Source organism: Haliotis rufescens, unplaced genomic scaffold, assembly GCF_023055435.1.
Source record: "Haliotis rufescens isolate VD_foot unplaced genomic scaffold, xgHalRufe1.0.p SCAF_16, whole genome shotgun sequence".
Lineage (NCBI taxonomy): Eukaryota > Metazoa > Mollusca > Gastropoda > Lepetellida > Haliotidae > Haliotis > Haliotis rufescens.
The window spans coordinates 4,476,329-4,504,148 of record NW_025963846.1 but is presented as its reverse complement, the minus strand read 5'-3'; the positions used below and the strand labels follow the sequence as shown (position 1 = coordinate 4,504,148).

At 40.2% G+C, this 27,820-nt stretch overlaps 1 protein-coding gene across 2 annotated transcripts; it reads right to left on the bottom strand.

The window, feature by feature from the left end:
* Nucleotides 1–83: 83 nt before the first annotated feature.
* On the bottom strand, nucleotides 84–26,809 carry LOC124144254 (ubiquitin carboxyl-terminal hydrolase BAP1-like). Of its 2 annotated transcripts, XM_046513578.2 has the most exons (14): nucleotides 26,698–26,809; nucleotides 24,566–24,595; nucleotides 23,794–23,848; nucleotides 22,472–22,601; nucleotides 20,560–20,679; nucleotides 20,272–20,333; nucleotides 18,461–18,603; nucleotides 17,739–17,817; nucleotides 16,212–16,335; nucleotides 15,429–15,443; nucleotides 4,077–4,584; nucleotides 2,991–3,100; nucleotides 2,220–2,312; nucleotides 84–1,270 (listed from the first exon to the last, which is right to left on the bottom strand). In XM_046513578.2, the coding sequence occupies exons 1-14, from the start codon at nucleotides 26,732–26,734 to the stop codon at nucleotides 1,064–1,066; spliced, it is 1,713 nt and encodes a 570-aa protein (XP_046369534.1). In that variant the 5' UTR covers nucleotides 26,735–26,809; the 3' UTR covers nucleotides 84–1,063. The 2 variants fall into 2 exon arrangements, with proteins under 2 accessions (XP_046369534.1, XP_046369535.1); XM_046513579.2 differs by lacking the exon at nucleotides 15,429–15,443 and having other exon boundaries at nucleotides 26,698–26,808.
* Nucleotides 26,810–27,820: the final 1,011 nt, after the last annotated feature.

Below are 27,820 nucleotides of genomic sequence, written 5' to 3'. Positions count from 1 at the left end.
GCTTTATGACGGCGGTCTGTAAATAATCGAGTCTGGACCAGACAATCCAGTGATTGACATCGTGAGCATCGATCCATGCAATTGGGATCAATGGCATGCATCAACCAAGTCAGCGAGCCTGACCACCTGATCCCGTTAGTCGCCTTTTACGACAAGCATAGTCGCCTTTTACGGCAAGCATGGGTTCATGAAGACCTATTCTACCTTTTGGTATGTGGCTTTGGGGTTCTATTTAGGGGGTTTTCGGGACTCAGCAGTGCCATACTCGGGACACAAATATAATTGTACTTGGTATGCAGATTCAACATTTAAAAAAACGTAATGGTGTATGTAAAAGCTTCCTTTACATATTTTATTTTTTTCCATATCTTTCAGTAATTTGTGATTTGTGTAAAGTAGCATTGGGGCTTCTGGGTGTCCAATGAGACTTAAAGTACAAACTTAGATGTAATCAGGGTTCTGGGGTAGGGGTTGGCACTTCAGTAATGATATTGGTCAGGAAAAAGCCCTATAAAAGTAATCTCAGAACCCCTTTTCAAGCAGGTGAAAAGCCTGCACCTTTGACATGAAGCTCATTATTTTGACTGATTTGGGCTGCAATTTCCTCCATTGGAAGAGGGAGTGAAACCGCCGCAGTCACCAATATTCAACCCCTATCATAACTGCCTGCAATGGAATCTGGGGAGGCAAATCAGTGATTGGTAGCATGAGCAACAATCCATGCCATCAGGTTAGGTTGACACACTGGGTAACAAGTCGTTACCACCTGAACCTGATTTCCAAGGACTGTTTGCACGCATAGGGAACAGGAACTCCCCTGTCCTAGAATCCAGGGATCTGAACCTGATCAAGGTTGAGTGAATGATGGACCGCTGAACAGCCCAAGCACCAAGAGAACATGTGATACAAAATGGCATTGCACTACGTCATTATTTCATCACTGGCTATCAGAGGAAGAAGTAAAGCTCTCTGTCAGCACCAAAGCGTAATACATCCTCTATCCTCCTGTTTTGCCCACTGTTCAGGCATCAATGTCAGATAATGCTGAAGAAGACCACATCGTTCATCTCCTGCGCCTGGTGCGAGCTCGCCTCCGCTTATCATTGCGAGACAGGGGCTTGGGTTGTAGGCGGCCAATGTTGGACCCTTGACGCTTCTTGACATTCACATTCTGCTCCACCAGATTGGCCAGATGTCCCTGCTCCGCCAGCATCGACAGGAAGGTCATCAGGAACTGATCGTAGTTGTGTGTGCGGCGACAGTCATCGATCTGGAAGGGGAAGGACAATTTCATGGCAGAAAAAAAATCAATTTTAGTAAGCTGTCAATTTTAGGGCTTAGAGATCGATAATCGTCAACTTAATATCCATCAATTATTGATAATTATATTATAGAGAAGTAACTTTGAGCAAAAATGCTAAAAGCTTTGAGACAAAACAACATATTTCACGTCACTGTTGAATAGTGACACATTGATGCATGGATTACTTTGTGGACATTTATGATATAACAAAATCAGTTGCTTTTCGTCTTTGGCAATGGACATAACAAGTTTGCTTCGGTAAATTAAAACGTTAATTCATCACAATAGTTTATGTAAGATATTATCAATGACACAATTTTAATATCGATAATCGTTAATATTTTTTCACATCAATAATTCTGATTATCAATCTTTTTAGCCAGACCTGATCAATTGAGTGAGTGAGTTTGATATTATGCTGCTTTGAAGAGCAGATATTTTAATGTATGTCAGATTGGTTTTATAGTTCAGATGCAGGGCTATATTAAGTTAATGATGCATTTTAAGCTAGGGCAAGTCACTCACATTTATTTGGTGACAGCATTAATTTCAAGATTTACAGTAGTTCGTCGACCATCAGCTTGGCCCCCTGTGCCTCTTGATCACATGAGTGTCAGGCTTATAGCTTTAACACTGCAGTGGTGACACACAGCTTTACATTAGTGTCAGGCTTATAGCTTTAACACTGCAGTGGTGACACACAGCTTTACATTAGTGTCAGGCTTATAGCTTTAACACTGCAGTGGTGACACACAGCTTTACACATTTCTGTCAGTGTAATAAGGTGACACACCTTACACACATCTGTTAATTTAACAGGAACTATAGACCAGGTACTTAAAGACATTGATACAATTTCAACGGCACTGGCATAATGCCAACAGAGATGACAGGAGACACAGTACTGTGCACCTACCTTGTACTTCTTCCGCTTCTCATTCTCATCCTTGAGGTTGGCCTCGCATGTCTCGATCTCATTCTCCACATTCTTCAGAAGGTCCAGCAGATCCTGTCAACATTAGTCAGTGAGTGAGTGAGTGAGTGATTCTGAATAAGCTCCACTTTAAACAGTATACCAGGTAAATCACGGTCAGCTTAATGTGGGAGGAAAGCCCGAAGTGATGTAAGTCGCAGACGTTTACCACTTTGGTAAAGCCCACGAGCACGGGTATGCATGGTGCTGACATACCTAGAAACATAAAGCCCGAAGTGACGCAAGTCGCAGACGTTTACCACTTTGGTGAAACCAACGAGCACGGGTATGCATGGTGCTGACATACCTAGAAACATAAAGCCCGAAGTGACGCAAGTCGCAGACGTTTACCACTTTGGTGAAACCAACGAGCACGGGTATGCATGGTGCTGACATACCTAGAAACATAAAGCCCGAAGTGACGCAAGTCGCAGACGTTTACCACTTTGGTGAAACCCACGAGCACGGGTATGGTGCTGACAAACCTAGACACACAACTGGGGAGAAACATCAGCAAGATCCAAACCCATGACCATAGATTTCTGTTGTGCCCAAGGGACGCAACTCTGCACAGCAAATTGCAGCGCCTTAGATCACTGGCCCACCCATGCCCCCGTCAACATGAAGACAAGCACTGTAGAAGGCCTATCATAGCATCATCTCTGAAAGAAACTGTGGATAAAGGTGAAAAGAAATGCTGTCTAGAGTTCCTACCTTGGGAGAGAACCCTTGTGAGCTGCTGAAGCGATGTTTCGACTTAGACTTGATCTCTGACCCGTCCGTTCTGGACCCCAGAGTGTCGTCTCCCTCCAGCTTCATGTCACCTAGGAAACAACATCAGAGATGTACATCATATATACTTCTGGATGACTTGTACTCATCATTTACGTGTCCACTTGCAGTTGTCAAACAGGATAAGGAAGCAAAGTTTTCATGGGCAAATCAAAACCTGCATTGTACATCATCATAGGAAGAACATGACATGTTCTTCACTGCATCTCCAGTGTTGTTTGGAGCTCACTGGTGAAGGACATGGCAAGTGTGTGAGGCTGTTTCTGCTGGAGCTGAGTATCACCTGGTATCTTGCGATACTCGATAACACGATACGGACTGACGATACTACTGGTATCATGATACACCACATACATGATACACTGTTACATCAAATAGTAAGAAATGAAGAAATCACTGAAATACAGCTCTAAAACCTCTTTCTTCATACGTTTATGTATTGACATCTTAAAAACTTTAACAAAGAAAACCATAAGAACAAACAGGTTAAAATGAAGGGATGGTTATTAAATGATTCTCGACCTGGACATATATAATTCTTGACCTCTACATACATGATCTTGACCTGGACATATATCATTCTGGACCTGGACATATATCATTCTGGACCTGGACACAAACATGATATAACTTTCTCAACCTGGACATATATCATTCTGGACATGGACATAAACATGATATAACTTTCTGGACCTGGAAATATATCATTCTGCACCTGGACATATCATTCTGGACCTGGAAATATATCATTCTGGACATGGACATAAACATGATATTAATTTCTCGACCTGGACATATATCATTCTCGACCTGGACATATATCATTCTCGCCCTGGACATATATCATTCTCGCCCTGGACATATCATTCTCACCCTGGACATATCATTCTCGACCTGGACATCTCATTCTCGACCTGTACATATCATTCTTGACCTGCACATATCATTCTCGACCTGTACATATACCATACTAGATAAACTATGCCACCTGGCACCTGTTGCACTCACCGTCTCCGAGGAACTGCGGACTGCTCTGACAGGACGGGATGGTGAAACTGCCGGGGGAGGAAAACACACTCCCCACCTCCGACGCTGTGTCTGTACTCTCACTGCTCGGACCTGACGACCCACCAAACTTGGTTTCTATAGTCAATGGCTTCGTGACGTCAGTAAGCGACACAGTTCTTGGGATCGTTATGCTCCCGTCCTTCCCCTCTTTCATGGAAATCTGAATCTTGACGTTCTTATCTCGCACCGCTGAGTCAGCATTTTCGGAATGTTTGTCCTCATGTTCGTCCTTCAGATCCACGCTGGCAATGTCGTTTGATTCCTTGTGATTGGTGAGGGAGACTGCGTGTTTGGAACACTCAGGCATTTCAGAGTCTGTTGACGCAAATAACTTATCTCTTGCATTTTCAACCGTAGCTTTGCAATCTTTGGCATCGACTGTGTCCATATGATTGTAACTCCCTCCTCTCTCCACTGCTGTGAGCCCTGGCGTGGTCACCTTCACCATCTACAACACACAACAGCACCGTTGGTGGAAAGATCAGCAGATGCAACAGTGGTTCAGGGCCCACAAAGTGATCATAGTTCTTTGACTGTTGTAAGTTTTAGATAAACTTAAAGTATAGTTCTACTATCCCTTTGTGGAATTTAGCCCTGATAATAGATCATTAAATACATCAACTCTCCATGGATTCAAAAGCCTTACAGTAGGGCAGGCCACAATGTGCCAGTCAAGAAGAAACAGTTGAACATTTGGCTGGTCATTATATCTTATTATTTGAATAATCTTGCAATTTGTTTTAATTACAAAATAGGTGTCACCACATTTCAACAAAGAATTGCCGATGTTTGTTTGTTTGTTTGTTTGTTTGTTTGTTGTTTAATGCTGCACTCAGCAATATTCCAATGATAGGATGGATGATCTGTAAATAATCTAGTCTGGACCAGACAATCCAGTGATTGATATCATGAGCATCAATCAATGCCATTGGGATAGGATGACATGCATCAACCAAGTCAGCGAGTCTGGCCACCCGATCCTGTTAGTCACCTCTTACGACAAGCATAGTCGCCTTTTACAACAAGCATGGTTGCCTTTTACAGCAAGCATGGGTTGCTGGAGACCAATTCTACCCCGGATCTTCAAGACTAGGGATGGATACCAGATCGTGGAGTCTTCATTTAAAACTGAAATCTGCACAGCACTGAATAACAAATGTCATGTCTTTGTATTAGCTCATCCATATCAAGTAGATCTCAATACAAATACAGTAAATCTTGAAGCTCTGACCAGGAACTGTGACCTCATGAGGTACACACATGGAGAGTCTTAATGATGTCTGTTATGAAGATTTACTGTAGAGTTTCAGCCAATAAGCATATACAGCTGCCACTCTGCAGTAAACATCACAACAAATTGTCCAAAATTCCTAAACCTGGCAGAAAAGTATTACCAAAGTAGATAAACTTCCACATTACATAGAATACAACTGATTGATAACACATTGTTCTCAATTCCCATAATGCGTACAATTGTATTCGGTGATTGCACTTTGCATTTACTCCATTCAGTGAGATGATGGGAATGAGGTTTAGCCTCGTGTTCAAGTTTATTGCACTCACATAGCACTGTGCATGTGTGTGTGTGTGTGTGTGTGTGTGTGTGTGTGTGTGTGTGTGTATGTGTGTGTGTGTGTGTGTGTGTGTGTGTGTGTGTGTGTGTGTGTTTGTGTGTCTGTTTGTACTGCCTAATCCTTATTTTATAGTGTTAGCCCACTGAGATACCATGCCTAAGTTTAACATGAATACTCCACTCAGACACAGTATACTGACTCTGAGCAGACCAGTCCTTGTTTTAGCCCCTTCATGACGTGCGTCAGGCAGGGTAACAACAAATACCATCTTTTAACATATTTTGGTATGACGCGGCTGGGGAAGCCCCTGATCTTCCGCTCTCCAAGCAGACTCTCTACCAACACATGTTGGGATGGTACCAAGAAACACAGATATAATGAAATAATAATATACTACCCAAAAGAATTTAAGGAACACCACATTCTTTCATATTACTAAATATAATCTTTCATGTCATGACAGATTAACTACAGTAATATGAAAGCATCAGATGGTCCTTAACTTCTTTTGAGTAATAAATTATTTCATTCTATCAGTGTTTCCTGGTAACATCCCAACATGTGTATCACACAGTACTGTTTCCATGGCAACCATTTTTACAAAATAGGTCGATGACGCCATTTTGTCAACAGTTTGCTAATCACATGTGGGAATCTTCACATGTTCTTGTCTCAAAGAATAGATTAAAATATGTTTACTGAAAAGGAGCATGCTTCAGCCAAGATTATCTTTGCATTTGTATACATTTGAAAGTACAGAGCAATGAACCATTAAACATTGTTGCCAAAAGACACAACAGACATGCATTGAGGCACAGGAGTCTGTATCTAAAAATAGCCCTTCGGGCTCGCGTGTGGAGATGGTCATGAATATGCATGAGGGCGTCTATTTTTAGATACAGACTCCTGTGATTGAGGAGATAGTAATGTTGCTCAGGCCAGATCAACTGAATCACAAGTTTTTTTGGTCAGTATGCCAACAGTTAGGACGAAAACTTCAACAAATGTTGTTAGGTTTGATCTGAGATTCATATTGTTAAAATGATACTTGCATGAACATGATAAATATTTTCATAAAAATACAGACAAAGAGATGTCCAAAATATGCATATTTTATAAAAATCCAAACATTTTTTTTTTGCTTTTGTAAAGGACAAGGAGGACATTTCATATGATCTACATAATTAAAGATATGAGCAAGACTAGTAAAACTCATTGTGAACGTTATGAGCTGTGTTCATAAGAAAGAGGATTAGACATTGATCATTTTAAACTTGCATGCTTTGGATGAATAACAGGAACTAAAAAAATCCCAAACCATACAATAATTTTCGTATTTTCTAAAGAGAGCAAATCTTTTCCCACACAAGCTTTCTGGATAAGACAGCTTAACCACAAGGTAAAAATTCATCATAGGTCCATGCACTTGCTCATAGTCATATTAAACTTTTTTCATTCATTTTGACCATACTTATGAGTATGTACTTGATAATGTTTGAAGTCCAAAACTTCAAGAGTAAGATAAAAGGCCAGTTGATCATGACTGATGATGTCCCTAGTGGGTCCTAACATGAATAATTTAGGAGCCAAACGTAAGTTTTAGGAGCCAAAAGAGATCTCAAACAGACATTGTCGTCAGTTATGTTTATTTTTAAGTTGCCAAGTGGCAAGCAGTAGACAAAGTTAGATCGCCAATCATCGCTTTAAGTTGCACTTGGCCACCAAAATGGTCGCTTCTTAAAGTTTTCTGTAACATAACCAGTTACCCAAAAGGCCCTATTCCGGTGTCCCCCGCCGTGATATTGCTGGAATATTGCTAAAAGTGGCGTAAAACCATACTCACTCACTCACTCACTCACTCAAAAGGCCCCTTATCCTTCCTTGTCCTTCACAGCAGACACTAACACAAGACATACATTGATCTGCCCTGAGATCACAGCATCAGTGATGCAATGTTCCAGGTCTGTTATGACTACGCCTTGTGATTTGTCCCATAAACAGAGTGAGTGAATCATCAATCGTCATAAGAGAAATACAATCTGTGTTAGAAATAAAACAATATGCATGAACACACACACACAAACATGCTTAGACAATAACCAATAAAATGTACACATGCAGTTCGAAGTTCATCTGTTGCAGTGTGGTAAAATATACACGTGCAGATAATGCAGCATAGGCTCAAACATAACACTACATGTGCACACGGGACACGGGTCAGGGCACTACGTCAGTGATAGTTCATTTCTTTGATGCTTATAAAAACAAAAATTATTCAAAACAAAATCTGAAACTGTACATAATATGGTGTAACAAAACAGGTGTATAAAAAACTCTCAAGAAATGAAACACAAAAACACATATCTGGTACTCATACATTGTTTATGAACAGACTAGAAAGTGTATGTGTTGAAAGTGACAGCTGATGTAACCATGGCAACAAGGATATACCTATCATGACAGTCATTGTGCTCTTGTTGCCAGGCAACTGGAAAGGATTGTGCCAAACATGAAGGTCTAAGTTGTCCAATTGTTGACAACGATCACCAGTACAGACAAGTGACATGCTTCTCAACCTGAGCCCCGTTCCACATAGAGGTCCTAGCACTAAGATGATCGCATCTTTCCGAGGCAAGGGAGTTAATTGACTTTAAAAATCCAGTTTCCACCCTTGCTGAACCAGTGGCTATTACGAGTTATGTCCATTTAAGTCTCTCTCTACTGACCAATCAGATTCTGCCTCTCATGTCAAATGCATTTGCTTCTAACAAAATGGCAGTGTCCAGTCAAGATGATCTCATCGATAATAAAGATCTTTAGTGTAATAAAACAGGTTTTATCTCGCAAAGTGCATCATATCACCTGAACACCTTGATTAAAAACATGAACGGATTTGGAAAATATGTGTCGACGCCCAGTTGACAGTACACATGCTCTACAATTCCTGCAATCGAAACGAATTCGGCACGGCAGTTGCCACGGATGTTCATGAACCTGATGTTGACATCGTTACATGATTCTGATTGGAGTTTGCACAGGCTCTTTATTCCAGCCAAAATATAACTCCATAATTCCAGCCTAGTTCGGCAAGGGTGGAGACGGAACGTTTATAGTCAGTTAACCCCTTGCCTGGTGATCGAAACTCCCATACTTTAAAACAGGCTTACGGTGGCCGTAATGCTAAGATCGCTTTGTGGAGTGAGTGAGTTGGGTTTAACGCCGCTTTTAACAGTATTCCAGTTATATCGCGGCGTGTCAGCTTAATGTGGGAGGAAAGCTCGAAGTGATGCAGGTCTCACACGTTTACCACTTCGGTGAAACGCACGAGCACGGGTATGGTGCTGACAAACCTAGAAACATAATCGGGGCGAACCGGGATTCGAAGCCACAATCATAGGTTTCTGGCGTGCCCAAGGGACGCAACTCTGCACAGCAAATCGCGGCGCCTTAGACGGCTGGGCCACCCGTGCCCCCTATCGCTTTGTGGAACAGTTCATAGCTCCATTCTTGGCTTGTCCACTAACTTCTGGATTCAGTCCCACAAAGTGATCCTACTCCATCCATACTCTGACGTGATAGACTGATGGCAGGCTTATTGCTCAGAACCCATTATTATTTCAGTGTGTGTGTAATACTCAACATTTGCTGAGGACCACAGATTTGGCTAAGGATGACTATTGATACTTTGTTCTATGTAGTGAGAGTTCCTGAAAGACTTAATAAGAGTGATGAGATCATAAAGATACTGATGAATTTGTGATCATTGTGATCATTCCATTATACATACATGACATCGTCACATGAGGGTGTAAGTTCTACCATTGTATACTGAGGAAATAAAGCATTGGCTACTTCAATCAGAGGTGGTTATTGTGATTTGATACCTCTGATTGACCATTCAGAATTGATTAATTTCGAAGCGTTCCAAATGGTAGAATAAGCCATAGATCTACACATCAAACTCTTCCCTGGACAACTGAACTGATGTTTTACTCACACAGATATTAGTCACACAAGATGACAGTATGGCTATATAATTTATCATTTCATCATTTATTTATTTTCTATATTTCCAAGTGCATGAAATTGCAAGTGCTTGAGTATTTTCAAATACTTTATACTTGTTGGTTCTGTAGTTACAGCAGAATTGCAACTATAAAAATGCAACCATTAATATTGAGTACCTTCCACCAGTGAGGAGGTCATTACATTTAGTATGAATCCCCTATAAGAAACCCTCCTTGAAGGTCACTAGATTCAGTATGAACCCCCTACAGGAAACCCTCCTTGAAGATCATTACATTCAGTATGAACCCCCTACAGGAAACTCTCCTTCAAGGTCATTACATTCAGTATGAATCCCCTACAGGAAACCCTCCTTCAAGGTCATTACATTCAGTATGAACCCCCTACAGGAAACCCTCCTTCAAGGTCATTACATTCAGTATGAATCCCCTACAGGAAACCCTCCTTGAAGATCATTACATTCAGTATGAACCCCCTACAGGAAACCCTCCTTCAAGGTCATTACATTCAGTATGAATCCCCTACAGGAAACCCTCCTTCAAGGTCATTACATTCAGTATGAACCCCCTACAGGAAACCCTCCTTCAAGGTCATTACATTCAGTATGAACCCCCTACAGGAAACCCTCCTTCAAGGTCATTACATTCAGTATGAACCCCCTACAGGAAACCCTCCTTGAAGGAGGTCATCACATTCAGTGTGAACCCCCTATAAGAAACCCTCCTTGAAGGTCAGTACGTTCAGTATGAATCCCCTACAAGAAACCCTCCTTCAAGGTCATAAACCCTCCTTCAAGGTCATTACATTCAGTATGAAACCCCTACAGGAAACCCTCCTTCAAGGTCATTAACTTCAGTATGAACCCCCTACAGGAAACCCTCCTTCAAGGTCATTACATTCAGTATGAACCCCCTACAGGAAACCCTCCTTCAAGGTCATTACATTCAGTATGAATCCCCTACAAGAAACCCTCCTTCAAGGTCATAAACCCTCCTTCAAGGTCATTACATTCAGTATGAATCCCCTACAGGAAACCCTCCTTCAAGGTCATAAACCCTCCTTCAAGGTCATTACATTCAGTATGAATCCCCTACAAGAAACCCTCCTTCAAGGTCATAAACCCTCCTTCAAGGTCATTACATTCAGTATGAATCCCCTACAAGAAACCCTCCTTCAAGGTCATAAACCCTCCTTCAAGGTCATTACATTCAGTATGAATCACCTACAAGAAACCCTCCTTCAAGGTCATTAATTCAATATGAACCCCCTACAGGAAACCCTCCTTCAAGGTCATTAATTCAATATGAACCCCCTACAGGAAACCCTCCTTCAAGGTCATTACATTCAGTATGAACCCCCTACAGGAAACTCTCCTTCAAGGTCATTAATTCAATATGAACCCCCTACAGGAAACCCTCCTTCAAGGTCATTACATTCAGTATGAACCCCCTACAGGAAACCCTCCTTCAAGGTCATTACATTCAGTATGAATCCCCTACAAGAAACCCTCCTTCAAGGTCATAAACCCTCCTTCAAGGTCATTACATTCAGTATGAATCCCCTACATGAAACCCTCCTTCAAGGTCATAAACCCTCCTTCAAGGTCATTACATTCAGTATGAATCCCCTACAAGAAACCCTCCTTCAAGGTCATAAACCCTCCTTCAAGGTCATTACATTCAGTATGAATCCCCTACAAGAAACCCTCCTTCAAGGTCATAAACCCTCCTTCAAGGTCATTACATTCAGTATGAATCCCCTACAAGAAACCCTCCTTCAAGGTCATTAATTCAATATGAACCCCCTACAGGAAACCCTCCTTCAAGGTCATTAATTCAATATGAACCCCCTACAGGAAACCCTCCTTCAAGGTCATTAATTCAATATGAACCCCCTACAGGAAACCCTCCTTCAAGGTCATTACATTCAGTATGAACCCCCTACAGGAAACTCTCCTTCAAGGTCATTAATTCAATATGAACCCCCTACAGGAAACCCTCCTTCAAGGTCATTACATTCAGTATGAACCCCCTACAGGAAACCCTCCTTCAAGGTCATTACATTCAGTATGAACCCCCTACAGGAAACCCTCCTTCAAGGTCATTACATTCAGTATGAACCCCCTACAGGAAACCCTCCTTCAAGGTCATTACATTCAGTATGAATCCCCTACAGGAAACCCTCCTTCAAGGTCATTACATTCAGTATGAACCCCCTACAGGAAACCCTCCTTCAAGGTCATTACATTCAGTATGAACCCCCTACAGGAAACCCTCCTTCAAGGTCATTACATTCAGTATGAACCCCCTACAGGAAACCCTCCTTCAAGGTCATTACATTCAGTATGAACCCCCTACAGGAAACCCTCCTTCAAGGTCATTACATTCAGTATGAATCCCCTACAGGAAACCCTCCTTCAAGGTCATTACATTCAGTATGAATCCCCTACAGGAAACCCTCCTTCAAGGTCATTACATTCAGTATGAACCCCCTACAGGAAACCCTCCTTCAAGGTCATTACATTCAGTATGAACCCCCTACAGGAAACCCTCCTTCAAGGTCATTACATTCAGTATGAACCCCTTCCACAGGAAGTTATCACATTCAGTCTGAGCCCCCCACAGGCGACACAGTTTTACAATGTAATCACACTTGTCCTAGGTAATGTATAACATGTTTTGTTACCCATAGGCTTATAAATAGTCAAGTTCACAAAAATAGTATGAGCACTGGTGTAAACATGACGTCACGCACACCAGTCTATTGTTCACCTCATCTGGACAGCATGTGATGACAACATTCCAATGTTATTGTGGTGTAAGGTTGGAATGACGTCATAGCTTAAGATTGTTCATGTCATTCAATAATTGTGGTTTTCTAAAATGGCTGTCTGTTTTCTAAATGGGAGCTCAAAAGGATAAAGAAATAATGGGTAATAAAGAAATTATTACACTTGCAAGTGTGTCATACTGTTCAGAGCTACAGATAAGCAGCGTATTTGCGTAAAATACCCCCAAAAATATTCAAAACCTAATTACTTTCAATAAACTTGCATACAAAAACGCATGCACTAAGTGAAAATCTCAAATAAATAATAAACCCAATAAAGCTTTTCCAGCATGCGTAGAAAGGCGCTAATTTCCGGAACACAATTACGAGCTAATTTACTTCCCGAGTCGAGTCTATATATTTTGAACAGTTATATACATCTAAAACATTTTTTCATTTTTTTTAAATCTTAAAAGTTCACTTATTTTGGGAAAAACCCAATACAGTGATGAATAGATGAGTGACAAAATATTAGTTACCCAATGAAAAATGTAATCATGGTAATAACCCAATTAAAATAGAAACCTGGAGTTAGAACTCAAGTGCTCAAAACGTTATCTGGAGTTCTGTTGTTTTACTAAATTTGTGTAAGCATTAATGTATTACCCTCGCTCTTGCTCAGGAAAAACAAGAACTCTGACACTTTTTCATAAAATCAATGTGACACACATGCTCGCATAATAATCTCTATATCTAAGCTTGGGAAATATAAATAACATGAGAAATGTGCTAAATATTTGGGAACAATGTTATTGAATATACTTTACACTTTTTTGTTATGGTACACATGAGATATTATATGTAATATATTTCTTGGGCAATTTCAATGGAGGGAACAGTTTTCAAAGTGCACTTGCTTAAAGGGCAGTTTCAATTACTAGATATGATTTTGTTTCTAACAACCTTATATAACGAATATTTTCAATACTTCACTGGTTAGAATACACTACGTTCCTACATCACCTGTGAACACATACAATCTACATGTGGTGGTGACGGTGGTGGTGACATGTCAGCTTATGAAACGAGGCTGTGAAGAACTCAAGGAGGTCAAACGAGACCAACTCCATGAATGAACTTTGTGCGAAGTGTACCATTGAATGTGCAGCAATGTGTGCAGCAAATGGCGGGACATCTTTCCAAGTCACGGGAGTTAACTGACTTTAGAAATCCAGTTTCCACCCTTGCCGAACTAGGGTGGAACTAGGCTGGAATTACTGGGCTCGATCGTAGCGCCACCAGTGACTATTACCAGTTACGTCCCTTTTAAGCCTCTCCTATGGACCAATCAGATTCCATCACTTGCGTTTGCTTCACACAAAATTGTGGCCCCCAGTCAGGACGATCTGTTCAATAATCAAGATAAAACAGGTCTTACATCGTGAAATACATCAAATCATTTAAGCACCTTGATTAAAAACATGAAAAGATTTGGAAAATATCTGCTGACAACGAGTTGGCGGTGCACATGCTTTGCAAATCCTGCAATCGATCAAAATCTGCACGACAGTTTACGAACCGGATTTCGATTTCAGTGCGCAATTTTGATTGGACTATGCATAGACTCGTTAGTCCAGTCAGAATGTAACTCCATAATACCAGCAAAGTTTGGCAAGGTTGGAAACTGGACTTTTATAGTCAGTTAACTCTCTTGCCTCGGGAAGATGATGGCGGGAAGGCTGTGCTGCCTTTTGTGTGATGTTATCTGAGTGCTTGATGGTCTGAGCACCACCCTCTGGCCTCCCCCTCGCTGTAACCAGGCAGCATACTGATTCACTGGTTAAAAATAGTGACTGTGCAGGATTCTGTATGTATTCTATTCTCAGGTGATGGAGGAACTTAGTATATACAAAACCGGTGAGGTATTGACAACGCATAACAAACATCATGAAACACAACTAACCATGGCAGTCAAGTCTAACAAGGCAAGGAATATGGTACTACACCAGACTAGTTTATTACAACACATAATCCTCAATGCTGTGGATTGACATAACAGGAGGAATAGTCTAATCTAGGAAGTATCAAGCATATCAGATAAACAATCTCATTAAAATCAGGTCCTTTATTTTGATTTGATACCTCTCTTTGATTCACTTTAATCTCAAGGTTCCCATCAGGTGACCTTTCTTATCAGCTAATCAGCATGGAGGTTCTTAAACTTCTGTGTACAAGTGAGTGAAGCATTCATGGGGGCTATCTGAATTTCAAGAGCATCAAGAACAACATCAATGCGAAGTTCCAAATGGAGAATACCCACAGTAACAATATCTTGAAACCAGTAACAAGTTTGTGAACATCTAAAATTTATAAACTCCATTTATATCCAATCAATACATCATGAACACAACTGAATAGATCTACAGTAAAGACCTTTCATTTCTGACCAAAATCGCTGAAATCTGTAACAGAGGATATAAAGAAATTAACCACAATGGATTGTGTTGACAAAAGAATGAAGTAGATAAAAAACCCATGTCTACGTCATCTTGACTTCACTCAGGATCCCCTGACCTGGGCCCTGTTCCGAAAAACCACTTAGTGCAAAGACAATCGTAATCCTATGCTTAAGCGCAGGAGTTACGATCACCTTAGTGCTAACATCCCTATGTGGAACAGGGCCGTGACCTACTAAAGTACCATGAAGGGTTTGTCAGGTCTTGACAGAGGGAGGTATTAAATCAGAGTAAACAATCTGATTTTAATGAGATTGGTCAGTTAAACAGTCGGTTTGCTAAACATAACACAAAATAGTCTGTTTATGAACAGGGAAAAAAAAAGATCTCTACAACTAGGCAGGTATAGTTGTCTCTGTGTCGGCGGCCTACAGGGAAGAAGAAGCTGACAACATCCAGAAACCTACCTTGGTATCCAGCAGCTTTGGAACAAAAACAAACTACATGGTCAATCCACAGTATACATGGTCATTCACGGGCAGACAAGTGTGCCGCGATCAGACTGGCTGAAACACATGAGATCCCTCCACAATCTGATTATCTAGCCTGGTTTCTTCAGTGAGTCAGTCACCTTTCTCCTGATTGCCTACCCATCCTTGTCTCACCTGTGAACCTTCTATCCCCCTACTGCCTCCCATTCCCCTGGCTTGTGTTTCCTCTACATCTGTCCCATCAATTTCCCCCTCCCCTTGACCTGGTCACGCCTGTGTGTTCTCCACCCCCATCAATTTCCCCCTTCCCTGACCTGGTCTCACCTGTGAGTCTTCCCCATCAGTTTCCCCCTCCGCTAAACTGGTCTCACCTGTGAGTCTTCTACCCCATCAGTTTCCCCCTCCTGCCGTGGTCTCACCTGTGAGTCCTCTACCCCATCAGTTTCCCCCTCCCCCGACCTGATCTCACCTGTGAGTCCTCTACCCCATCAGTTTCCCCCTCCCCCGACCTGATCTCACCTGTGAGTCTTCTACCCCATCAGTCACCCCCTCCCCTGACCTGATCTCACCTGTGAGTCCTCTACCCCATCAGTCACCCCCTCCCCGACCTGATCTCACCTGTGAGTCTTCCCTATCAGTCACCCCCTCCCCCGACCTGATCTCACCTGTGAGTCTTCCCCATCAGTCACCCCCTCCCCCGACCTGATCTCACCTGTGAGTCTTCCCCATCAGTCACCCCCTCCCGTAACCTGGTCTCACCTGCTGCAGGGCCTCCAACACTATCTGTCTGTTTGTCTTCAGTGTCTGCAGCTTGTGTTCGTACAGCTGACGTTTACATGGCACCACAGCCATCAGGTTGAAGCGAATGTCATGGTAGGGTTCCCTGTCAACACACCACAGTTCAGTATCACCTGGATCTCACTACGATAACACTATCATGTTATGTTACTTATGTAATACCGTATTTTCTGGAGTATATGTACACCCATGTATAATGCCCACCCCCCTCTAGCGGATTCAATATTTTGGAAAAAAAGAAATTTGAATATTATGCGCAGAAAGAAATTACACCGTGCCCCTTCAGCGAAGTCCGGCAAACGAACGGGTGATGAGAAACTTTGTCAGTACAAATTCGAAATTTGAGATAAAAAATCACCAGACATGTTGATTTACCGTCTAAATTTTTTGTTCTACTAGGCATTGTTTATATCCAGGGATTAAGACTACCTTGTGTATTTTCTCGTAAACTAAGCCGGACACAGCAATCAGCTGTACACACGTTTTCTTGGAATCTACCGGTGATTCAGTCAAGACACACCCAATGATATAACTTTACAGTATTTTAATGCAAGGATCGGCAAAAATTGTATCTGAAACTATTTTTTTATCAGGAATAATATATTCCAATATCTTGTTAATTTAGATGCAGCTTTTACTAAACATATTTAAAATAATAATAACCCTAAGCAAAGCAGCTGATCGCTATTGCCGGGTATTATTTTTTACATGGAACCAGTCTGACCATTCACCGTCAAGGCTCCCGTGCACGTGATCGCGTGATCGCGAGAATTTCGTGATGACATAGAATCGTCCAACAAAAACAAATATGACTTTTAACAATTCAAAGTATGGCATTTATGATATATGTATCCATTCTCTGTCAACTAAAGTTCCTTTCAAGGCGTCAATAGCGGTAATCTGACCGTGGTTGCTGTTAATAATGGTGAGTTGTGCGATCTTCCGACTGCTTCACACACGATTTCGCCGAAATTAATTAAAACAATATTAAAAGGAATTTCGAATAAAATTAATGAAATAAGTTACAAACATAAGTCCAGATATACAAAGAACACTTTTTATAGCCAGACAGTGTAATTACATGAATAATTTGCGTACTTCAGTATGGATTTGTTGACATGCTATTTCCGGTGTTACGTGCTCACGGTAATGTCTTTCCATGGGGGGAAAAAACATCAAAACTCATTAATTTGTTTATAATGCACACACCCTTCTAGACAGCTGTGTTTTTTTTTAAAAAGTGCGCACTATACTCAAGAAAATACGGTATTGATGTCAATAAACAGGTTCATCTTACATCACCCTACATCGTTCTGCAAGCTGAACAATATCATTGAATTTGCCATTTAAAATCTATAGTACAAAGCTATTTTATAGAATATTAGAACTTAATAAGAAGTTTTTCAGGAACATTTCACAATATTTCCAGCTGCCATGTTATATTTTTGAAAAGATGAAATATTTCTGACCAGACACTGTCTGACTCACCCGCCTGTTGCCATGCCCAGTCTGTCGATGATGACGGAGCGGAACTTCTCTGTCCAGTACTGGTTTGACTCACACGGCCCTGTTTACAACACATACACTCGAGCTGTACCCTTCATTACATGCCTGATGTACCCAAATAACAAATACATAATTCTCCTTTTTTTAAAAACAGAAAACCAACCACTTTAACGTTCATATAAAACAAAAAACTGTGGGCCTTCGTTCTGCTAGAGATAGTTTTGGATACAGCACACCGATTTATCTGAATTCCAAACTAAGGACTTGTTTTAAGTTCACAGAACACTTCAAGACATCAGTATGACTCTGATGTGAGGGGTATTGTTATTGTTTCCTTCTGTTCACATGTTGGTTTGTTTGTTTGTTGTTTAACGTCACACTCAGCAATATTCCAGCTTTATGACGGCGGTCTGTAAATAATCGAGTCTGGACCAGACAATCCAGTGATTGATATCATGAGCATGGATCCACACAATTGGGATCGATGACATGTATCAACCAAGTCAGCGAGCCTGACCACCCGATCCCGTTAGTCGCCTTTTACGACAAGCATAGTCGCCTTTTACGGCCAGCATGGGTTGCTGAAGACCTATTCTACCCCGGAATCTTCACGGGTCCTGTTCAAGTGTACAGCTACTCACAAGACAACCTGAACAACACATAGGAATAGGAACGTTTTGGATACAAGGATGAGAACTACCAACCATGATCGATGGGATATGGCTTGAGGCCATCGAGCTCAAACAATCGGCCGTTGATGGGGACGTAGCTGACGAAGTGGAAAGCCTCCATGGTCTTTGTGGTGGAGATTCCTGGCTGCTTCTCAGGGAGGTGTCTTGGCTCGGGTCTGCCAAAACAGCATGTGAATGTCAGTCGAAATCAGGATCTTACTTGAATTACAGACACAGGCTGAACATGCTTAACTGGCCACACTTGGCAAAGGAAATGTAGTGAGTGAGTATCACTAATCAAGCCCTATGACAGAAGTGGCACACCTGTATGCACATTGTCCCTGGTTTGCTGCATGAGAAGGTAATGCTTTTGCAACTGCAGCCAAAGGAAAATTGAAGCAACAAGAAAACACATCAGTGTATAACCCTGATGATGATGATGATGATGATGAGAGAGTGGGTATGGTTTACGCCGCTTAGCAATGTTCCAGCAATATCATGGCGGGGGACACCATAAATGGGCTTCACACATTGTACCCATGTTGGGAATTGAGCCCGGATCTTCGGCGTGACAAGCGAACGCTTTAACCACTAGGCTACCTGACCTCCCCTGATGATGATGATGATGATGATGATGATGATGATGATGAGTATTTTATACATACATCATACATCACGGAAACTAGAGCACTAGCAGACATGGTGGTTGGAAACAATACAGAGCTCTCAAATGATTGCAAATAACCACTGAACAATACGTCCATCATGTCCATATATCATATGTCCATCAAGCGGAGGAACATTTCATACAAACCCACTGGCAGTCCTAGTAAGTTTGACCCGAGTCCTTCAAAACCCATGTTCCTTGCCTCAATTTATGATGCATATTAATCACACAGTTAAGAGTACTTTAATGACAACCATCTTCCTGAGCCAAGGGCATTAACTGACTATAAAAGCATAGTCCAATCAAAAACATCCGATTTGTAAACAGATTTCAATGTGCAGATTTCAGTCGACTGCAGGATTTGCAAAGCATGTGTACCACCAACTGGGCATCGAGAGATATTTTCCAAATATTTTCATGTTTTTAATCAAGTTGCTCAAGCTATTTGATGCACTTCGCAAGATAAGACCCATTTTATCACAATATAGATCTTGATTATTGATCAGATCGTCTTCACTTGGCACTGCCATTTTGTTTGAAGCAAATGCAAGTGATATGTGTGGAATCTGATTGGTCAATAGGAAGGCAATAGCTACTGGTGGTGCTACGATCAAGGCTGGAAATCCCAGCCTAGTTCGGCAAGGGTGGAAACTGGACTTTTATAGTCAGTTAACGCCCTTTCCTTTGGGAAAATGCTAGGATACTGTTTCAGCTTCACACACAGGACTGATAATACCTGGACCAACACAGGAAGTAGACACTCAACTGTTGATCACAGTCTCCCAATAGGTGAGGTGAAATGGGGTTTAACGTCGCGTCCAAGATTATTGCACTTATATAGCGACGTGCATGTACGTGTGTGTGTTTGTGTGGCTGCTTGTACTAGTCCGAACTGATGCTGATTTATAGTGCTAGCTCACTGAGATACCATGCCACAGTTTAACATGAATAACCCCTCTCAGACACAGTATACTGACTCAAAGCCGACCAGTCCTTGTTTTAGCCCCTTAATGCCGAGCGCCAGACAGGGTAACAACAAATACCTTCTTTTAACGTCTTTTGGTCAGTCTCCCAATAAGGTTTGTCCACATGAGTCCCTGTCATGCTTCAAAGCACTGAGGGAGAGGCACCGCCTGCAACACCGCTGAAGGACAATTATTTCTTGTCTATTATTTACCTTGCATGACTGTTGTGAGCTCGAGCCAGCTCTGGCATATTTCCTATTGCAAAGCCCTTGTCCTGTAAATAACAAAGTAGTCATCAATATTTGTCAATCATTTGAGGTTATTGTCAGAGGTTACAGGTACTTTAAACTTCATAGACAGATGTGGTCATGCACAAAAATATTTTCCAAAACACATCAGGATACTCTTCCATGAGAATCTTCCAATCATAGCTGCACATGTTAAGACAGGTCTGCTGTAACCATGGTAACAAGACACACATGCCTTGCTACTATACGAACCTCTGGGCTCATGTTGGTTGTGAATTCCTTGAACTTGTCCAAGGTTTCTCCCAGTTTGACCTTCCCTGAGTTGAGCAGCACACTCAGCAAGGCATGGGTGGCACAGGAGTTGGGGATGATCTGAAATGTTATAACCCAGAGTTACATCTGGAGCTGAGTATCGCCTGGTATCTTGCGATACTCGATAACACGATGCGGACTGACGATACTACTGGTATCATGATACACCACATCAAATAGAAAGAAATGATGAAATAAATGAAAAACAGCTAAAAAACCTCTTTCTTCTTACATTTATTATTGACATCTCAAAAACTTTAACAAAGAAAACCACAAGAACTAAACAGTTTTAAATGAAGTTTGGTTATTAAATGTAACAATTAGTTGGCTCGTCCTCAGCTACCACATCCTTGTGTTCTGCCAAGCTTACGCATTACGTTAGGCTTCTTCTGCCATTAGGGGAGGTAACTATTAGTTACTGACGATGCAAATATTGTGTGTACCTAAGTATTAATGATATCGTAGGTATGAGTGAATCATTACAGCCCTGGTTACATCCCTGTCATTACAGGACCTACAAGCACAAGCACAAGCACCACACAAACTTCAGGCTGTTCACAGTAACACAACATAAGAACCTTCTGACAAAAGAGGAAAAATGCTTGATAGATTCAGGAAATCTTCTTTCAGCATGTTCTAAAGGACAACTGTCCAATTCAATCCTTCTCAGCAGACATGTTAACATCATAAACATGTTGGTTGTCTGTTTTTTTTAACTCGGCTTTCAGCAATGTTCCAGCTATATGACAACAGTTTGCATAATCGAGTCTGGACCAGACAATCCAGTGATTGACATCATGAGCATTGCTCTATACAACTGGGATGCGATGACATGCATCAACCAAGTCAGAGAGTCTGACCGCCCGATCCTTTCAGTCACCCCTTACGACAAGCATAGGTTCCTGAGGACCAGTTCTAACCTGGGTCTTCACGGGTCATAAACATGTACATCATTGTACATCTATAAATCTAAACATCATCAGGAAGTGAAGAAAAGTGAATGAAATTTTATGCCACAGTCAACAAGTTGCAGTTCAGCTACATGTGGACAACCTGTGTCTTATCAGTCATTAAGTCTGGGTCAGATAAACCAACACTGATAGCATGAAAAATCATCCATGCTGTCATATCAAAACGACACCAAAACGGCCAAGTCACACACTGTTACAACCAGATGCTCATTATATTCGCTTCGTACAACAAGTTATAAAGTTGTCAGAAGCCGATTCTGACCCAGAATTCACATCTTCCCCAGGCAAGGGAGCTAACGGACAATAAAAGTCCAGTTTCCACCCTTGTCGGACTAGGCTGGAAATATGGAGTTATATTTTGGCTGGACTAATGAGTCTATGTATAGTTCAATTAAAATCACGTAATGAAATCAACATACAGTTCATAAACTGCTGTGCAGATTTTGGTCGATTGCAGGATTTGCAAAGCATGTGCACCGCCAACTCGTTGTCAGCAGATATTTTCCAAATCTTTTCATGTTTTTAATCAAGGTGCTAAACTGATTTGATGCATTTCACAATGTAAGACCCGTTTTATCACAATATAGATCTTGATTATCGATCAGATCGTCTTCACCAGGTGACGTCATTTTATTTGAAGCAAACGCAAGTGATACGAGAGGTGGAAATCTGATAGTCAATAGGAGGGACATAGAAGGGACATAACTCATAATAACCACTGCTGGTGCTATAATTGAGCCAAGAAATTCCAGCCTAATTCAGCAAGGGTGGAAACTGGACTTTTACAGTTACTTTCCTCCCTTGCCTAGGGAAGCTGAGAATTTCAGACACAGTGAGAAATACAAGCATATCAATCAAGTAAAACTGAAGAAAGTGATCACCTGCTTTGCAAAGAAGATGCTGTTGACTGCGTTATCATCCATAACACAGGATTCATCTTCTGTAGTTGTCTTCCTCCGACATCTCCGCTCCTCAATCCAGCGAAACAGGAAGATAAAGCCATAGACAGTCCTGAAAAATGACAGAAATTATTATTCTAGTTTTTCATTACATGACCAACAAGCATGAAATACTCATATCCCCCACCAATGTGACATGACCGGTTGTCTGGTTGTGTGCAAGGCAATGTACGGTTTCAAGATCTGTTCCGGAAATGAGCCTATCACCATTTTTAATCTAAGTCAAAGTCGTTGCTATGGAAACTATAAAAATCAATTTTTCCACAAAAAAAATCCCAAACTATCAAAAGGCAACAGTTCACCACAAGACCTATCTACATGTATGTGCCAAGCTTCGTTGAGACATCTCTCATGGTTTTTGAATTCTGCTCCGGAAATGAAACGTGATGGAAGGAAGGAAGGAAGGGCGGACGGACCGGACCCATTCCTATATCCCCCTTCAACTTTGTGGCTAGGTATAATAATACATGTATAATCTGGACAGAATATTCTCAGCATCCATGGTGTCCTATTTACATAGTCAAAAGCAACATATAGACAAGGTTGTTTTTGTTTTAGCTTCAGCAACTAAATAACATGTTTCAGTAGGTGTACAAAAATCATTAATTTTTTTAATTATTTTATTTCTTTTTGGAGTACAAAAATCATTAATGTTCATGGCTCCATTTTCTGTAAAAAAACACACTTTGTTTCGAGCTAAGATATATAAATGTAAGTTTAAGATACCGTCAACAGAAGAATAAGTTATTCACAAATTTGGCAGAATATTTGCAAAGTGTATATAGATCTAATAAATCATATTGTAAGAGAGCCAGTAAGAGTCATCCGCATTGTCCACTGCATAAGATGAGAAAGTTTGAGTCAGTACAAATATTTCTTCAACAACCACTAGAACATCCCTATCGCCATGTAATGTCCAGCTACCACCTGACCATGTTGACATGCCTGATGTCCATAATGGAAGCCTGCAACAAGGTGAATTAACAGATCGAATGATAAGGCATGGTGACTTGGATGATTCCTTGTCATCTTTCCCTGATGGAATGGATTGTTGTCCATAAAATCAATCACTGTTTCTTCCTGGTCAAGACCAGTTTACAGGCCACAATCAAAAGGTGGAATAGTGCTGAGTGTGACGTTAAACAACAACAACAACAACAACAACAACAACAAAGACTCAAGGGTACAAAGGTTCAGCAGAAGCATGTCATGGACTGATGTGACTGTCTGTCTGTATACATTACCCATCAATAGGCTTCTGCAGGTCATAGATTTCTTCCACTTGAATTCCCTTCACCCCTGAGAAGAAAACAAAAACAGTTCAGTAATAACCTAGATATTAGAATGAAAGTATGTTGCAAACTTTCTATTTTTGTTGACTTATTCACAGTATGTATACCGGTACAAGAACTGTACAGAAATATAACCTTTGTTTGTTTGTTTGTTGTTTAATGCCACACTCAGCAATATTTCAGCTATATGACGGCGGTCTGGTAAATAATCAAGTCTGGATCAGACAATCCAGTGATTGACATCATGAGCATCGATCCACGCAATTCTGATACAATGACATGCTTCAACCAAGTCAGTGTGTCTGACCACCCAATCCTGTTAGTCGCAAGCATAGTCGCCATTACGCAAGCATGGGTTGCTGAAGACCTTTTCTACCCCGGATATTCACGGGTTGCAATATAACCAATGAGAGCAGTTGTATTATTGTTATCTCAAAATAGTATGCCAACTTGTGAAAAATGTTTTCCTTTTCAAAAATGGATGACCTTTTTACTTAATTTGCATGTTCTTCACAGCCTAGAGTGAGCAAAAGACCCAATCATTTTAATCATTTGACAATCAACATTACTAATTAGTCAGGAGAAATATTTATCATGAGGTTTTTTGCAACAAATCATGAATAATTCAACATCAATAGTTTTCTAAACATCAATATTGAAATATTTGAAAAATGAAAATATGGACTAGAGTGCACACAGTTCTATGATAATGATATTTGCTCACCAAAGTCTTCCAGCAACAGGGTGAATAAACCTGAAAAATACAGAATTACTTTACTACTGTGAGGTAATTTTCTTTTACTAGTACTATCAACAGAAAATAAGTGAGTGAGTGACTATGGTTTCACACCGCTTTTAGCAATATTCCAGCGGTGGACACCAGAAATGGGCTTCACATTTTGTACCTATGTCAGGAATCGAACCCGATGTCTAAATATTTCAGTGATTTTACAAACTGTCTGAGAAATCTTATTTATCATGTTTTTTTCACAATTTGACTAAAAAGTTTGAGAAGTTCAAAAGGGCTTAAAAACACCACAATAGACAAATAATCTTAGGATTAGAAGCTAAAAAATATAGAAATGTACATTGGCTTTCATTTTCTTTTAACCCTACCATTTTCAGTCACTAGGTGATGAAAATTTACATAAAAATGTTTGGAATTTGTTTTCACAATAAAATAAATGGACCAATTATTCAGTGAATTTGTAAAATTACTGAATATTTAGCATGTTTAGGTGTTTAATAAATTGCCTATGAGTAAATTTTAGTCATTTTTACACAAAACATACATATGATATAGACACGATAAAAAAGCAATGCTCAGGTGAAATATTTAGTTTGTGTTACAACATGGACAGGTCAAACAAGTGTAAACAAAAATTGCACAATACCAAGCAAGTGACTTATCAAAACTTCGCCACCATTACTGATGCTACCCCCAAAGATACCTAAATTTCTTATTATTTGCATGTCAAAACTGTATTTCATTTTGTTGATCAATGTAACGATATGCCCTTTCACTATGAAAAAAAGCAATAAATGCACTAACAGTTGGTGCAGCACAAGTCGTGAACTAGTCGAGATTTCTGGGATATCATCCAGGTACTCATGGGGCAAAAAAACAATAACGAAGGCAGAAACCAGTCGTGGTGAATTGTCAGAGATCATTGCCCCATTAATCAAGCTTACTCACTCACTCGCCATTGTAATTGCTGAACTAGTTTCTATGTCTACATTATATTAGTACACATAAATGCAGTTATCCCTGACAATAAAATTGGTGTACAGGTGTAAGTAATTTAAATTCAAAAATTCAAAAATTCAAAAAATTCACACCTATAGGCACATGAATACATGTCTATTAATGCTTTGTTATAATGGAAAACCTTGATTTTTATGAGCCAATTGCAATACACTTAAACTACAGATATTTTCAACTCTGCTATCATGAAAACTGGTTGGGGCTATTGCACTTGGCCATAAGTAATCATTTACTTTGGATAGTTGTTTAATAAGAGTAATTATGATGTGGCTCCTTGTGCACTCCATGGATTGTTCCATAAATCATAACCAGATAACCAGCAAAAGAAATTGGCGCTAGTCCTGTAGTCCTTGCCAAACTGCCCAATAGTTAAGGTATCATAAGGACTAGTAGATATTTGCCATTTTTAAGGGATTTGCTATATGTTATCATTATAAGGACTAGTAGACTATAAACTTAACCTTATGGTTAGTTAAATGATAACTAGGGATAAGATAGTAAAGGGAGGGAACAAAAGGAGACCCAAGGGGTAGGAACCTGAGTAGTCTGTATCTCAGACCCTAGAGAATAATTTAATAAACTAGAAAAATAGAGTCCACCCCAAGTCTAGAATGACTGGGCAGGTCTAGATTACCTCAGCTCTAGGTTCTGGGCTCCATCTTGATTTTTTCTTTTTATATATACATATATCTCTAAATCTAACTTTATTTCTTGGAGGAAATGTCAATCTAGGTACCTAAGAAGTGAGATTGTAAACTTGATCTGGAAGAAGAATGCCAACGGTAATCTACCCAAAATAACTGAACAATGACAATTCAGCCTGAAATAATGGGCCTTAATTCAGCCTGAAATAATGGGACATTTTTCAATATTCTAACCAACACATACACAACATACAAGTTTCATGAAAAATAAATAAATTAAAACGTAATAATCTATTTCTATGTCTATTTCTATCTGATCAAGCGGTAGTACAATATTCGGCCAATATTCTATTCAAGCACTCAATGGTTACATTAGATGTATGTATTCAATTTGAGGCATAATCGTCTTCATGAATATTTGATTATCTAAGTCCAGAAACACATTACCTGGGTCACTTTCCAATTCTAACCACCCTTTGTTCATATTTGCGCAAATATTTAGGAATAACTGTTGTTTTTCATAGCTTTGGCATTAAACGGAAGTAAGGAACAATTTCCCGTAGATAACAAAGAGCTCCGAAAGGGAGATAATTCGCGTTTTACTTTGTATTTTGGATAAATAGTTGTTTAACTGTTCGTCTCGAAGAGGATCTAGGTTCAATACTCAACAAAAGCACATTTATTTGTTAGGCCTATTTTGGGTCTACCTTGTTTGCACTATTGATGAGTATATCGCGTTAGAACCATTTTATACTTTCTATCAAGGTAAATATTGATTATTGATGAAATATTACATCATGATTTGGGTCATTTCTTAATTACAGGAAACAATTAAGTTTAGTCTCTCCAAATGAGACTGGAATCTACCCGATACAGATAAACCGAACATCAATGGAGTACGCGCGTTATTACGAGAAAGCAGTTTATTAATTAAAAAAAATATTTTCTACAGAAATTTGATAGTTTTTCATCATTCCGATGTGAAAAAGGAATTTTTAGACAACAAATGTTAGAATTAAAGATCAAGCAATTGCTACATCAAAGTAAAAAAAAACCCATGTATATAAAATAACACAAAGGCAGCTTTGATGCCGTCTAAAGAGTTGTTTTTATGTGTTTTGATTGGACATTTCTATTACAAGATCATCAGTGTGTTTTAAAATCTTTGATGGGCATCTAACCGTTGGAAAAACATGAAGACGTGAAACTGGTAAGGATTAAAACCTTGTCCGAATCTTTGCATTTTGTACCGAATACAATACATTTCCAAAGTACTGAAAGCAACTCATCCTATTTACATGTCCTACTCGAGCGCCTGGTGACGTCACTGATTTTCAGTGAAACATTCATATAATTTTCACCACTATTCTGCTTTTCATGACCAGTGAAATCTGTTTCGGCAGATAATCTAGACTGGTTACTCTCTGGCGTTGTTTTATATTTCTGTGTACACCGCCCAAGTATGTACCCTTGTAAACTATCCTTAGAGAACAAACAAGCAATTAATAGAAGCAACAAAAATAGAAACAGTGTGTACATACAAGTCCCTTATATAACGTCGATACGAACA